Consider the following 14,423-nt stretch of genomic DNA (forward strand, 5'->3'; position numbering starts at 1 on the left):
TTATAGAGACATCATCAGCTTGGTAAGTTTCTATTGACCTGATTCCTAATCTCAAAGTAACAAATCTCATAATCATGATAGTAACTGGTAACTATATTATGATTTATTTATTATTATTATTATTATTTTTTTGCGTGTCTTAGGCCTGATTGCTTACCATCATCTCATTTGTATGTTTTAAGTCCCCTTTTTTTAGTATTAAATAAATTTCAGCGAAAATATCTGCATAGCTTGTGATGATGAGTTTTTGGATGTGAAATTTATATCATCTATGGGATCAATTAACCAGCAAAGTTCTTCGGTTTTGACTAAATTATACTGTATACTCTATTGAATATTCAATCTTGTTCTATTCATAAAAAAATTTATTGCAGTAAATTTTCTTATCACATGCAAATTTTCTGATTTCTATCTATTGCCTCATTGAATGAAATTCACAATTAACCTAGTTAACTCATACGTTTCGCCATTTTCAGTTGTAACTAGTGTTGTTTGAATTTGAAATTAATTTCAGTAGCCAGATTTATGTTTTTTCAGGAAAAAGTGCCTCCTATATCTCCTGGCCGGTTATCACCTGTGTCTATTATGTTCTATGGCCTTCTAGCACTTCCCTTCTTGTGCAGGATCTAGCTCTTCTGGTCCAGGTACAAGTCCTCTTTCTACCATTCAAGATCAAGGAACTACCTTTCTCTCCCAACTTTATAACCTCCAACATATTCAAGGGGCCATATATGTTCTTTGACTACTTATGGCTCTGAATTTGAGAGCTGAATAGATGAATTTGACAACATATCCAAGGGGCAATATATTCAAGGAAAATCTGAAAGCTCTTCTTGTTGAAGGCTTTCTTCTCGGACTGGCTGCTCCCGGCATGGAGGCTAATTAATGCGCAAAATGACCTGATCTTTAATGATAAACTATGAAGAACACCAGAAGTATGAATTAATCAGTACTCTGAAGCAGAGAATTGCTTAACCAGTCCATGATTAATGCAGCAATCTCTAGTATTAAGAGAATTCCAGTTTGGACTTACTAGCTGTTGGTTTCATTATGATAAACTTTGAAATTCTTTTAAATTTTCTCGTGTTATGATTAATATTCAAGAGATGATATATAGCATTGATAGCATATGAAAAATATATTTTCAAATATATTTTTTAATAATTTATTATTTTATTATGAAAGATAAGAATATATTTTTTTTTCTTTTAAATTAGAAAACTTTTTTAAACATATTTTTATATATATTTTTTATTTTTTTATAATAATAATAATAATGCATGTAAATAATATTCCTTTAAAAAAATACTATCATGAAAAAAATATTAGTTTAACATGATGAATAAAATGTTATAATAATAAAATAATACAATAATTAAAAATATATTATTATTATTATTTAAAAAAAATAAAGTTGTTACACTATCTATCTATAATTTATTTATAATCTATCTATAATATATAATATAAATAAATATGTGAAGGGGAAATATTAGATTTAACAAAAACCCTTAAGTATTTATATTAGTTAAAATTATATTTTTATTATTTAAATTAATAAAAAATTAAATTTAACTGACTATTAAAAATAATATATTTTAAGAAAAGAGTTAAAATTTCAATTCTAATTCAATTATAACTCAAGAGCAATATTAAAATTTTTAATATAAAATTATATTATAGAAAAGCAATAATGTTCCTTAAAAAATAATGTAACAAAAAAATAGCCTTTAATTTTTAATAATTATATTATATTACAAATAAAACTTTAATACATATAAAACTGTTGTATTTATTAAAAATTAAATTTTTTAAGTTTCCAAGCCATGTAAAATGGTAGGAGAGATTATTAGAGTTCATATATATATATATATATATATAAGTGAAGTTTTGATTTTATTATGTATAATAAAATCTTTAATCCCTCTCCCTATAATAGAAAATTTTTTAATCCCACTTTTCAATCACGTTCGAATTATTTTCATTTTTTATTTTTTAATCACTCATTAAAAGCCATCTTCTTGTTTTAGTTATTAATAAGCAGTTAGTCAATGGGTCTCAAGGCTTTACCCAGGCTAATTCTGAGAAGAAGGTGGTTGTTGTGATCATGGTCAATGGATCCACCAAAGATAATGGAGTTACAATTTCTTGATATTTTCATCTCTTTCATTTTTATTTTGTTGTGATACAATATACAAAACGGTGCGTTTGTCAAATAAGTAAAATGAATGTCCAGCGGTTGAAGAGTTGTTATGGGCGTTGGCCATTCTGTTACTTCAGTAGCAAATTGCAAGGGTAGTTTTTTGGCAGGAGAGGGAAAGGAAAGAAGTTGTTGTGAGGTTGTTAGATATGTTAGTTATAAAGTTGTAACAGACTATGTGCATATTCATTCTTGATTCTATTTTTCTGTCACAACATTAGTATCAGAGCAATTGTCCATGGTCATGATAGGGGTAGAGTCGCGATCCTAAGAGTGACGAAAAGAGTTGGCTTTCAATGGTGATTAAGGTTGAGCACAGATATGAAGCATGGTTACAAGAGATGGTGGCAAGCCAAGAAGTGAAATTTATGAGAATTATTAATGAGTTGAAAACTTTGATTGCTAGATTAAATCGGCAAAATGTGATGATGGTAGAACAGAGAATTCGACAAGAACCAGAGGAAATTGAAGAGAACGTGGATAGAATTAATTCACAGGAGCCCAAATGTTTTTCAAATTTTCATTTCTATTGCCTCAACTGAAATCATAGGAGAATAAAGTTTAATTTATTTTCTAATTTTTAATAATTATGAATAATTGAATTCAAAACTGTAAAATTGATTAATTTATTTCATTAATCTAATAAAGTAAGTCAATTTATTGGATGGAGTAGTACTGTAATTACTTTAAATATCTCGGCTCAGAGTTCTTCAAGTAGATGGGGGATGTGAGGAGAATGTTAGTCATAAAATTAAAGCCGGATAGTTGAAGTGGAGACGTGTCACAAAAGTTTTATGTGATCGCAAGATTTCCAATAAGTTGAAAGAAAAATTTTACTATACAGTCATATGACCGGCCATGTTATATGGTAGTGCGTGTTGGGTACTGAAAGAGTCATATATGTCTAAGATAAAAATTGCGAAAATGAGAATGTTAAGAGAATCTATATAGTTGATCCTAAATTTTTAGAATAAAGGCTTAGTTGAGTTAGTTGAGTATTTTAAATTATATCTCATGCATCTAAAGCCTAAAATATTAATATTAAATTATATTATATCCCTTATGTTAATTATTTTTCATTCTTTAAAAATTTTATAAAAGTAATCAGTAACTTTTAATAATTTGAAAAATATTTTAAAATAATTTTATTTAAAAATCTTGCTGTTTGAGTTATAAAATATTTGTTGAATTTTATTTTAAATTTTGAAATGAGATAAATAGTGAATTAATGGTAATTTTTATTTTATTTTTAATTAAATTTTAATTCTTTGTCATTTTTAAACTTGGAAATTCATTGTCCTAATAAATATTGTTAATAATTTATTTTCTTAATATATTAATTTAAATTATTGAATTTTTTTATTTTATTATCATTAAATCACAAAAAGTACATAATTTTTTATTTCATATATTTTAATTATAAAAATGTTAAAATAATAAAATATTTTTTAAAAAAAAATTAAACAAGTCTTTCATCTAAGGGTCAAATAAGTTAAAAATTAAGTTTTTTATTAAATAAATAATTATATTTTTTAATTAAGACTAAATAAGTCTACACTTGATAAAATATTATTTTTTAAAAAATAAAATATTATTTTTCTGTTTTTAAAATAATAATTTTAATATTAAAAAATTTTTGTTCCATGTTTTCTTTTTTTTTTAATTTTATTTTAATTAAAATTAATAAATAATTTTTAATATTTATAATTAGAAAAAAATAGTATTTTATTATTAAAAAATATTTTATTAATAATAGACTTATTTAGCCTTATTAAAAAATACAAAAATCTATTTAGCTCAAATTTAATTTTAAACTTATTTAAACCTCTAATGAAAATATAGAGATTTATTTATTTATTTATTTTTTATATTTAAAACTACTATAAATAATACAATTATGTGAATGTCCACAACCACCAAGAATCATTATTCAATTCAATTTTATAACTCCCAACATATTAATTTGTATATTATTTTTCTTATTTATATTTTTATAACTCTTAAATATCCAAAGCAAGTGTTAGCAAGGTTTATGATTAAAGGTATTTTCTATTTCTAAACTATTCTTCTCCTTCCTCTCCCAACTTTCTCTTCATTTTTTTTTTAAATATTTCTCATAGTTTTATATATTTTTTATATAACAAAAATAATATTCTTTTAGAAAAGTATTTTTAATTTTTAAACTCAATATCAAGTGGGGTATTAATATTTTTTTATTGGGCTCCATCTATCTATAATCTATTATTTAAATTAATTAATAAGCAGTTAAATTATTGGGTGGTAGGCTCTATTTGTCTTAAGAAAAATATTTTTCTAAAAAATATTTTCTGCACTTTTTATTATTTAAGAGCATTCAGAAAAATTAATCAACAGGAAATTAAATCATTTTTAATAAAAATGACTTTCATTTTTCAAAAGAAGATGTCATTTTTCGTTTTCTAAATTTTGAAAATCTTATTAAAATGTGAACACGCTTCCACATATATAAAATAAATAAATATCATTAATTTAACATTACAATCAAATAATAAAAAATATTTTCATAAAAAATATGTTTTTTTTTAATATTTTCATTGAAAATATTTTCTGTATACAAGCCATTTTATGTGAAACAAACGAAGTCTTAGAATTATTACAATTTATTGATATTTACAAATATGCATACAAATACAACTAATGTATAAATACACATTTAAAGAAAACTTAGTATTATTAAATAAGTGCAAGTTGGCCAAATAGACGCTCGAATATTTTTCAATTTTTCATTTTTATTGCCTCAAAACAAAAATATTTATCATTGTAATACATAGCAATTAACAAAGTTCAATTAAATGTGAAGAAAATAAAAAAAAATCCACTAAAATAATAGGAGAATAAAGTTTAATTTATTTTCTAATTTTAATAATTATGAATAATTGAATTCAAAACTGTAAAATTGATTAATTTATTTCATGAATTTAATAAAATAGGTCAATTTATTTTAAATTATATCTCATGCATCGAAAGCCTAAAATATTAATAGTAAATTATATTATATCTCTTATATTAATTATTTTTCATTCTTTAAAAATTTTATAAAAGTAATAAGTACTTTTTTAATAATTTAAAAAATATTTAAAAATAAATTTATTCAAAAATCTTGTTGTTTGATTTATAAAATATTTGTTGAATTTTATTTTAAATTTTGAAATGCGATAAATGGTGAATTAATGGTAATTTTTATTTTATTTTTAATTAAATTTTAATTTTTTGTCATTTTTAAACTTGGAAATTCATTGTCCTAATAAATATTGTTAATAATTTATTTTCTTAACATATTAATTTAAATTATTGAATTTTTTATTATATTATTATTAAATCACAAAAGTACATTAAATTTTTTTATTTATTCAACGATAAATTTTAATATATTAAATTTTATTGTTCATTAACATAAATAATTTTATTATTTAAAAATTTAATTTTAAATATTTATTTTATTATAAAATAAAATTTTACATTAAAAATTTTAAATTATTTTTTAATGCTAGTTGTGCATTGGTATGATTCGATTTGATAACACTATCCATATTTTCTCTCAGAGGTAATTAATTAATTAATAATCCTTATTGATAAATTAAAATTTAAACATAATTACTGTTTTCGTAAAGATATATATAAATTACAGATAATTGCTAAACGCTCTTGCTTTCGCCCTAAACATGCAGAGCCGTCTCTCTTTCTCTGAAGATGATAATGTCGGCGCGGAGGATTTTCACAACTACTGAGAGGTTCTTCCACTTTCAACTGCAAACGGAAATGGGTATCATTCAATCTCCATCCTTATTATTTACCAATTACTTCCATTCTTCTGCTTCCACGCATAATCCTAAAGATGCAAAATCTCAACGTTTCTTGAGATCTAAGTTCAATTCTTCTTCTTTTAGGGACGTTGATGATGCCTTAGCTTTCTTTAATCATATCATTCTTTTGCGTCCTCTGCCTTCTATTGTTCAATTTTGTCGATTTTTATCTGCTCTTGTGGGAATGAAACAATATCACACGGTTATTTCTTTGTCCAGAACAATTGAGTCTCTGGGAATCTCACACGATATTTGCTCTCTTTCTATATTGATTAACTGTTTCTGCCGCTTACACCTTGTGAATTTTGGCTTCTCAATTCTGGGGAAAATTATCAAATTTGGATTGGAGCCCAATACTGTGACATTTACTACCTTAATTAAAGGGCTCTGTATAGATGGTAAAATCAATGGAGCAGTAGATTTTTTCAATGATATGGTTGCTGGAGGTTATCAACCTGATGTTCATACTTACACTGTGATCATAAATGCTCTTTGTAAATGTGGGAAAACAAATGTGGCTATTGAGTTGCTAAAGGGAATGGTTGAGAGAGGTTGTGAGCCAAATGTTGTCACTTACAACTGCTTAATTCAAGGTCTTTGCAATTTAGGCAAATGGAATCAAGCTTTGGCCTTGTTGAAAGAAATGGCGGGGCAAAACATATCACCAGACGTTTTTACCTTCAATATATTGATTGACAATCTTTGCAAGGAAGGACTGGTTTCAAAAGCTCAAGAAATAATGAAAATAATGATCCAACAAGGGGTGAAGCCTGATGTTTTCACTTACAGTTCTTTGATGGACGGATTTTGTCTGTGTAACCAAATGGATGAAGCGACAAAATTATTTGATCATATGGTAAGCAGTGGCATAGCTAATGTCTTTAGCTACAACATCTTGATTAATGGATACTGCAAGAGCAAAAGGATAGATGAAGCAACAAAACTTTTGGACGAAATGATTAAAACTAGTTTAGTTCCCAACTTTGTTACTTATACTACTCTTATAAAGGGATTGTGGGAAGCTGGGCGACCTGAAAATGCACTTGAGGTTTTCAAGAGCATGTGTTCTTATGGTCAACAACCAAATGTAATAACTTTCTCAACTATTCTCAATGGCTTGTGCAAACAGGGGAATCTTGATGAGGCACTCACACTATTTAAAGCAATGGAAAAAAGTCGGTTGAAGGTTAATTGTGTGAGCTATAACATTTTGATTAATGGTATGTGTAGAGCTGGGAGGCTTACTGATGCCAAGGAATTGTTTTCTAGGCTTTTTGAAAAAGGTTTACAACCTGATGTTTATACATATAGTATAATAATAAAAGGACTTTGCAATGAAGGTTTACTAGATGAAGCATACAAAGTCTTTAGAGGAATGGAAGAGTGTGGATGTTTACCGAATGGTTGCTGTTATAATGTGATTATTCAAGGGTTTCTCAGGCATAAAGATATACCAGAGGCAACACTACTTATTGATGAAATGGTTGATAAAGGATTCTCTGCAGATGCCACCACCTTTGAATTGGTAATACATTTATTGCGCAATGACGATCTCATTCTGACAAAACTACGAAATCGTTCCAAATGTTCTAAAGGTGCAAATTTTAAGTGATATTTTAACAATCAAGACTTGCTCAACAGATGGACGAGGTATTTGTCATGTTATGAGTTATGGGTCCTTTTTTATATAGAAAGTATAATTATATTTGGAATTCCCTAGCAAGTTGTTCTATGCTTAATTCTCTGTGCATTCACCAATTTGTGGCCCTTCTTCTATATAGGAAATCAGTGCAATCAGTGCATGTGGTGGTTTTTATCTTGCCAGCATTGTGTGACTCCATAATCATAATTCATGATATGCCTATTCCCTAATTTGCAACTTTCTGCATTATTTCCGGCATGATGATGCAACTGCAAAAAGTAGAATATAGTTTGACAGAAAGAAGGATAGCTAAAACATCAAAAGAATGTTATGTGTCCATAGTTAGATTTAAAGGGTGAAAAAAAAAAAGTAGTAAGCTTAAGACTGTTAGATAGTTGAAGTAGAGCACAAAAATTTCCCTCATTGGATTTTGCTTACTGTTGCAAGAAAGTGAACCTTCCAGAAAATGTCAGAATGGATTATGCATAGAATTTGGGTAGCAGATACTTGCATTATAGGTGTTTGTGATATATGTCGAAATGGTTGCTGCATAATATAATGACATTTTTTGATGTAATAGTAGCTTAATTTGTATTTCTATTTTATGTGTTTAGCCATTTGTGTCCTGCATATTGACATTTTTTTTATGAGTAGGTTGGAAATGCCAAGCTTTGTATTGTTATTGTGCTGAATTTGCTCACATGTTATTTTTCTTGGCAGGGCCTGTGAACATATTGTTCTTCTTCATTATAGAGACATCATGAGCTTGGTAAGTTTCTATTGACCTGATTCCTTAATCTCAAAGTAACAAATCTCATAAAACATTAAATTTTATTTTATTGGGTAAGCATAAGAATGACTTAAGATTTGTTATTGTGCCTATGTTGATGCCTTTCCCTTTTTCTTGTGAGAATCTGCTCCTGTTATATTATATGTAACTTTTCTTTTTCTTGTGAGAATCTCATTTGTATGTTTTTAGTTCCTTTTCTTTACTATTAAATGAATTTCAGCTAAACATTGCTTCACTGCTTAGCTTGTGATAATGAGTTTTTGGATGTGAAAATTTATATCATCTATGGGGTCAATTCACTAACAAAGTTGTTCAGTTTTGATTATAGTGTACAATTCTTGAATATTCAATCTAATTCTATTCATAAAAAAAATATATTTCAGAATATTTTCTTATCCCATGCGAATTTTCTAATTTCTATCTTTTGCCTCATTACATGAAATTCACAATCAACCTAGTTAACTCATAAATCTCACCATTTCCAGTTGTGGCTAGTGTTGCGTTGTTTGAATTTAAATTAATCTCAGTAGCCACATTTACGTTTTCAGGTAAAAGAGTTTCCTATTCTGTTCTGTGGCCTCCTAGCTCTTGTGCAGTATCTAGCTGTTCTGCTCCAGGTACAAGTCCTTGTTCTACCATTCAAGATCAAGGAACTGCCTTTGATTTTACATCTGATGATGGGATAAATTTTTGAAAAGTCTGGGCCACTTGGGGTGGAAGAGGGTTTAAGGGGCTAATGGTCAGCAAGAGAAGCGTAGTTTTCTTGGCGTCTGAATTTGAGAGCTGAATATGTTTAGGCATCCTGAAATAGGAAGCACTGATGGAAAATCTGAAAGCTCTTCTGTTGATGGCTCTCTTCTCGGACTGGCCGTTCCTGGCATGGAAGCTAATGAATGCACGAAATGACCTGATCTTTAATGATAAACAATGGAACACCAGAAGTATGAATTAATTAGTACTCTGAAGCAGAGAATTGCTTCACCAATCCATGATTAATGCAGTAATCTCTAGTATTAAGATAATTCCAATCTGGACTCACTAGCTGTTGGTTTCATTATGATAAACTTTGAAATTCTTACTGTTAGAAGAAGTTGCTAATATGCTTATGAGTCTGTCATCAAAGATCTGTTGTTTTTGTCAATAGAGAAGGAAATTGGCCAGTTCACATTTCAAATTCTAAATGTTTTTTTAGTTTCTTCTAAATTTTCTCAAGTTGTGATCAATATTCAAGAGATAGCATATAGTATTGATAGCATATGAAGATATCCCTTCTTTCATAAAACTAACATATATGTGGCCTCTATATCTACACATCTATCTCTTTCTGATCTCCATTCATGTGTGCTAGTTTTCTAAATGAAGAAATGAAAATTAATTTTCAGTTTTTCAAAGTTTAATTAAGATTTGAAAATCAATAGAAAAGTTCAGTTTAATAATTTTATTTTTTTCATAAAAATATTATTATAACTTTTCATAATAAAAATTAAATAATTATTAAAAATATTTATGCACAATGATAAAAAAAAATAATTATATTATTATAAAAGAATAAATAACACATTAAAAAATTTAGAAAGTAAAAAATATTTTTTAGTCATTTATTTTTTTTATTATGGAAGATAATAATATATTTTTTAACATTTTAAATTAAAAAATTATTTTTTATATAATTTTTTATATAAAAATAAAAATAAAAATATTTTTAAAAAATAAAAAAATATATTTTTTACAAGTAAACCTGTTCTAACATTTTGTCATTACTAGTGTATATACTGGCAGAAACACATGCACCTTTATTGGTAGATTTCTTATAACATTAACATATGTAAATATAAAAATATATTTTATGATAAATATATTTAGAATTATAAATTATTTTTATAAATAAGATTACAAATATAGTAAGAAAAGAATAGTTAATTAAATTAGATCAATTTTAATTTGATATCCCATTTGATCTACTTGACGGTAAATAAAATATTTTTTTATCATAAATATTTTTTTAATAGAAAATAATTAACACCTATTTGATATTATTGTAAGAGTTACTATTATTATTAGAGTTACTATGGAGAAATTTTTTTAAATATATTAATTAAAAAGAAAAAAAAAATTAAAAGTTAAATTTATGAACTTTAGTTTAGCGGTACTAAGCTGAATCTTTAATTTGAATTTCAATTGTAGTTAATTATAAAAAAAAAATTGAAAATAAATTTCATATATTTTAATTATAAAAATGTTAAAATAATAAAATATTTTTTTAAAAAAAATTAAACAAGTCTTTCATCTAAGGGTCAAATAAGTTAAAAATTAAGTTTTTTATTAAATAAATAATTATATTTTTTAATTAAGACTAAATAAGTTTACACTTGATAAAATATTATTTTTCTAAAAATAAAATATTATTTTTCTGTTTTTAAAATAATAATTTTTATATTAAAAAATTTTTGTTCCATGTTTTCTTTTTTTTTTTATTTTAATTAAAATTAATAAATAATTTTTAATATTTATAATTAGGAAAAAATAGTATTTTATTATTAAAAAATATTTTATTAATAATTGTCACGACCCAACCTATGGGCCGGACCGGCACTAGGACCTGGGCCAGCCTAAAGCCCCCGAGGCCCGTAGTAAGCCTAACTATTCATTAACCCAATTCTAAGGCCCATTTGGGCACAATTTCAAGAAACCAACCGGACAGAGTCCGGCCATAAAGTGGACCTTTCAACGGGGAGTTTTTTACTCACCCGACCTGTAAACACAATATACAATCCATTGGGGAGCTCAGCTCACCCTCCACATATTCATATCATCATAAAGATAAATGGAAGCTCAGCTCCCTCATCCAGTCCATCAAACATGCATATAATAATTTTACAGGTCTACAATAAGAACTTATATTACAAGCCCAATTTAAATGAAGGTTTCTAACACATGCGGAAATTCTAGAAATTCATAGAATTACACAAATATTGATAAACGACCTGCGAGGGAGAAAAGCAGGTTAACCTCAAAAATATCCTCCTGTGGCCTGAAAAATATTGAACTGGAGTGAGCGTTCGACTCAGAGAGTAAAATATCAATTTTAACAATCTCTATAACTATCTAAAACTAATGCACCCTGTAGAGTGAAATGCAACATCAATAACATTTTCACATCATAACATCAAAAAGGTAATTTGGAGCACTCACGCACCCTGTAACATCAATCATAATATATGGGAGCTGATCCCCTATACAGCCCTCTTAAATCCAACCTGGTGCCAGCGAAGAACTCAAGCCGGACTTTCGCTTAATAAACCAAATCGGGGGTCCCAGCGAAGAACTCAAGCCGTGACTACCCCCCGAAGGATCGGGTCCCAGCGAAGAACTCAAGCCGTGACTACCCGTCCTATCCATAGTCCACACCACATCACACGCACGCCAACGCACGCACTGCTCTAAATTACCACAACAACATCCATGGCACGTTAACAGTTATGAATGCAACATAAATCGTGCCTAGAGTTTAACTACATAAATATATGCATATAAGTGATGCATGGGCATGCTGAACATATAATAATATCGAAATTACAATTAAAATTAATATTTTACTCACAGACTTGACGGTGGTCACTGAGGCGGCTGGGCGGAGGAAGAAGGCTGTCCCGGTTCACCTGACAATTTTATTGCAATCATTTAATAAATTTAACTCAATACAAACAAAGAAAAAGACCAAATACGTCCTAAGTCGTGCCGAAAATCCGGCAGAGTCTCCCCTATACCTAGGACCTACCCAACCTGTAAAATGGCTCAAAACACACTTCTATATTTACAATCCATATATCCACAGCTCAATCATATCACACAGCCCCTCCTGGGCCCATCAAATCAATCATCCATCACAATATGTAAAATTTTAATTTAGTCCTTATAATTGACCATTTTTGCAAAAACTGCCCAAATAAGCTCTAAAAATTCTAAAACTTTGCCCCGCGGTCCTTAGCAATATTACTAAGCTATTGCAAAAAGAATCATAATTTTCTAAGCTACCACGAATATTTTATGGATTTTTAATCCTATTTAAGCACTAGAAAATTACGAAAAAGCAAGGTTCGGGTTTACCTTTGCCGATTCCGACTTTGGGGACGCGCTCGGGACGTCTGACAATGGGGGGATAGCCAAAACCTCGATCCAATTCGGAGACTTTTCCGGTAACGGGTCTGTCTGGCCGGAAATTCACAGACCTGGACAACTGTCGAATTTCCGCGAATTGAGGATACCTACACGAAGCCCATAACACGGGGGTTAGCACATAAATTTTTCAGAATTTTCTAAGCTCATTTACTGCTCGGAAAAACACTGCGAAGTTCCGTGGGACCCACCGAAAAACGGTGTCGGAAAAATTCGAAATTTATGTCGCCGCGAAGCTCTCGACGAGTGGAGCGCTCTGGTACTCTCGGTTTTCTCGTGGGGTTTACGGTTTGTGAGAAATCTAGTCCAAAAGTCAAAATGGGCTAAAACTTCCCGGACAAAAATTGGACAAACCGCTCGATGGATTTCGGTGTTCTTGGTGTCTATGGAAAGCTCTCGTCGAGTAGATGAGTTTAGACACAAGACCGGTCCTATTGGTGGCCGGATCGGCCGGATTTTGAGCGGGTAGTCCAGGCGTCGTGTGCGCTGCGCGTCCTTTCTGATGCCGTTTTCCGGCGTTCCAGGCAGTAGCCGGCCGTGGGGGAGGGCCGAGGTGGGGCGCCTGCGAGGTGGGGAGGCAGGGGAGGTGGCGGCGCGGCAAGGGGAGGAGGGAGGAGGGAGAAAAGAGAGAGAGAAGGGGAGGAGGTCGACGCGCGCGGGAGGAAGAAGGAAGAAAAAGAAAAGGCCGGTCCGATTCGACCGGTCCGGTTCGATTCGGACGGTCCGATTCAGGATACAAAATTTTGAATTTTTACTCTGCCTCGGGACCGAAAACGAGGTCCAAAAATTCCGAAAAAAATCCAAAAAACTTAGAAAAATTCGTAGACTCCAAATATATTTTTAGTTTTTCCACGTGGTCTTTAAATTAATTTTTAAAAATCATCAAAGTTTATATTTTCGGAAAATCGAACCCGATTTTTTAAAATCCGAAAAATCTCAAATAATTTCTTAAAATTTAATTAAAATTAAAATATCAATAATACTCATAAAATAATAAAATTTAAAATTTTTTGGGGTGTTACAATAATAGACTTATTTAGTCTTATTAAAAAATACAAAAATTTATTTAGCTCAAATTTAATTTTAAACTTATTTAAACCTCTAATGAAAATATAGAGATTTATTTTTTTTTTTTTACATTTAAAACTACTATAAATAATACAATTATGTGAATGTCCACAACCACCAAGAATCATTATTCAATTCAATTTTATAACTCCCAACATATTAATTTGTATATTAATTTTCTTATTTATATTTTTATAACTCTTAAATATGTATTCATGGTATAGAATCTATAAAATAGAGGCTATATCCAAAGCAAGTGTTAGCAAGGCGTATGATTAAAGGTATTTTCTATTTCTAAACTATTCTTCTCTTTCCTCTCCCAACTTTCTTTTCATTTTTTTTTTAAATATTTCTCATAGTTTTATATATTTTTTATATAAAAAAATAATATTCTTTTAGAAAAGTATTTTTAATTTTTAAACTCAATTTCAAGCGGCGTATATTATTTTTTTATTGGGCTCCATCTATCTATAATCTATTATTTAAATTAATTAAAAATTAAATTTAATTAATTATTAAAAATAATGTATTTTTAAAAAAGTTAAAATTTCAATTCTAATTTAATTATAACTAAGAGAAATATAAAATAATCTAATTTTATGTGAAACAAACGAAGTCTTAGAGTTGTTACAATTTCTTGATATTTACAAATATGCATACAAATACAACTAATGTATAAATACACATTTAAAGAAAACTTAGTAT

General features: G+C 28.6%; 1 protein-coding gene across 8 annotated transcripts in view; it reads left to right on the forward strand.

The window, feature by feature from the left end:
• The first annotated feature begins 5,876 nt into the window (after positions 1-5,876).
• The window catches only part of LOC131171789 (pentatricopeptide repeat-containing protein At5g16640, mitochondrial-like), a 31,131-nt gene continuing 22,584 nt past the window's right edge, over positions 5,877-14,423 (forward strand). For 6 of the 8 annotated variants that reach the window (XM_058131733.1, XM_058131734.1, XM_058131730.1 and 3 more), the window contains exons 1-2: positions 5,877-7,692; positions 8,405-8,453. In XM_058131733.1, the coding sequence (XP_057987716.1) occupies positions 5,930-7,654 (1,725 nt within the window). In that variant the 5' untranslated portion in view covers positions 5,877-5,929 and the 3' untranslated portion in view covers positions 7,655-7,692; positions 8,405-8,453. Of the gene's footprint in view, positions 7,693-8,404; positions 8,454-9,022; positions 9,649-14,423 lie in introns of those variants that run through there. The other 2 variants (XM_058131728.1, XM_058131727.1) reach the window with 2 other exon arrangements.

Source organism: Hevea brasiliensis, chromosome 13 (genome assembly GCF_030052815.1).
Source record: "Hevea brasiliensis isolate MT/VB/25A 57/8 chromosome 13, ASM3005281v1, whole genome shotgun sequence".
NCBI lineage: Eukaryota > Viridiplantae > Streptophyta > Magnoliopsida > Malpighiales > Euphorbiaceae > Hevea > Hevea brasiliensis.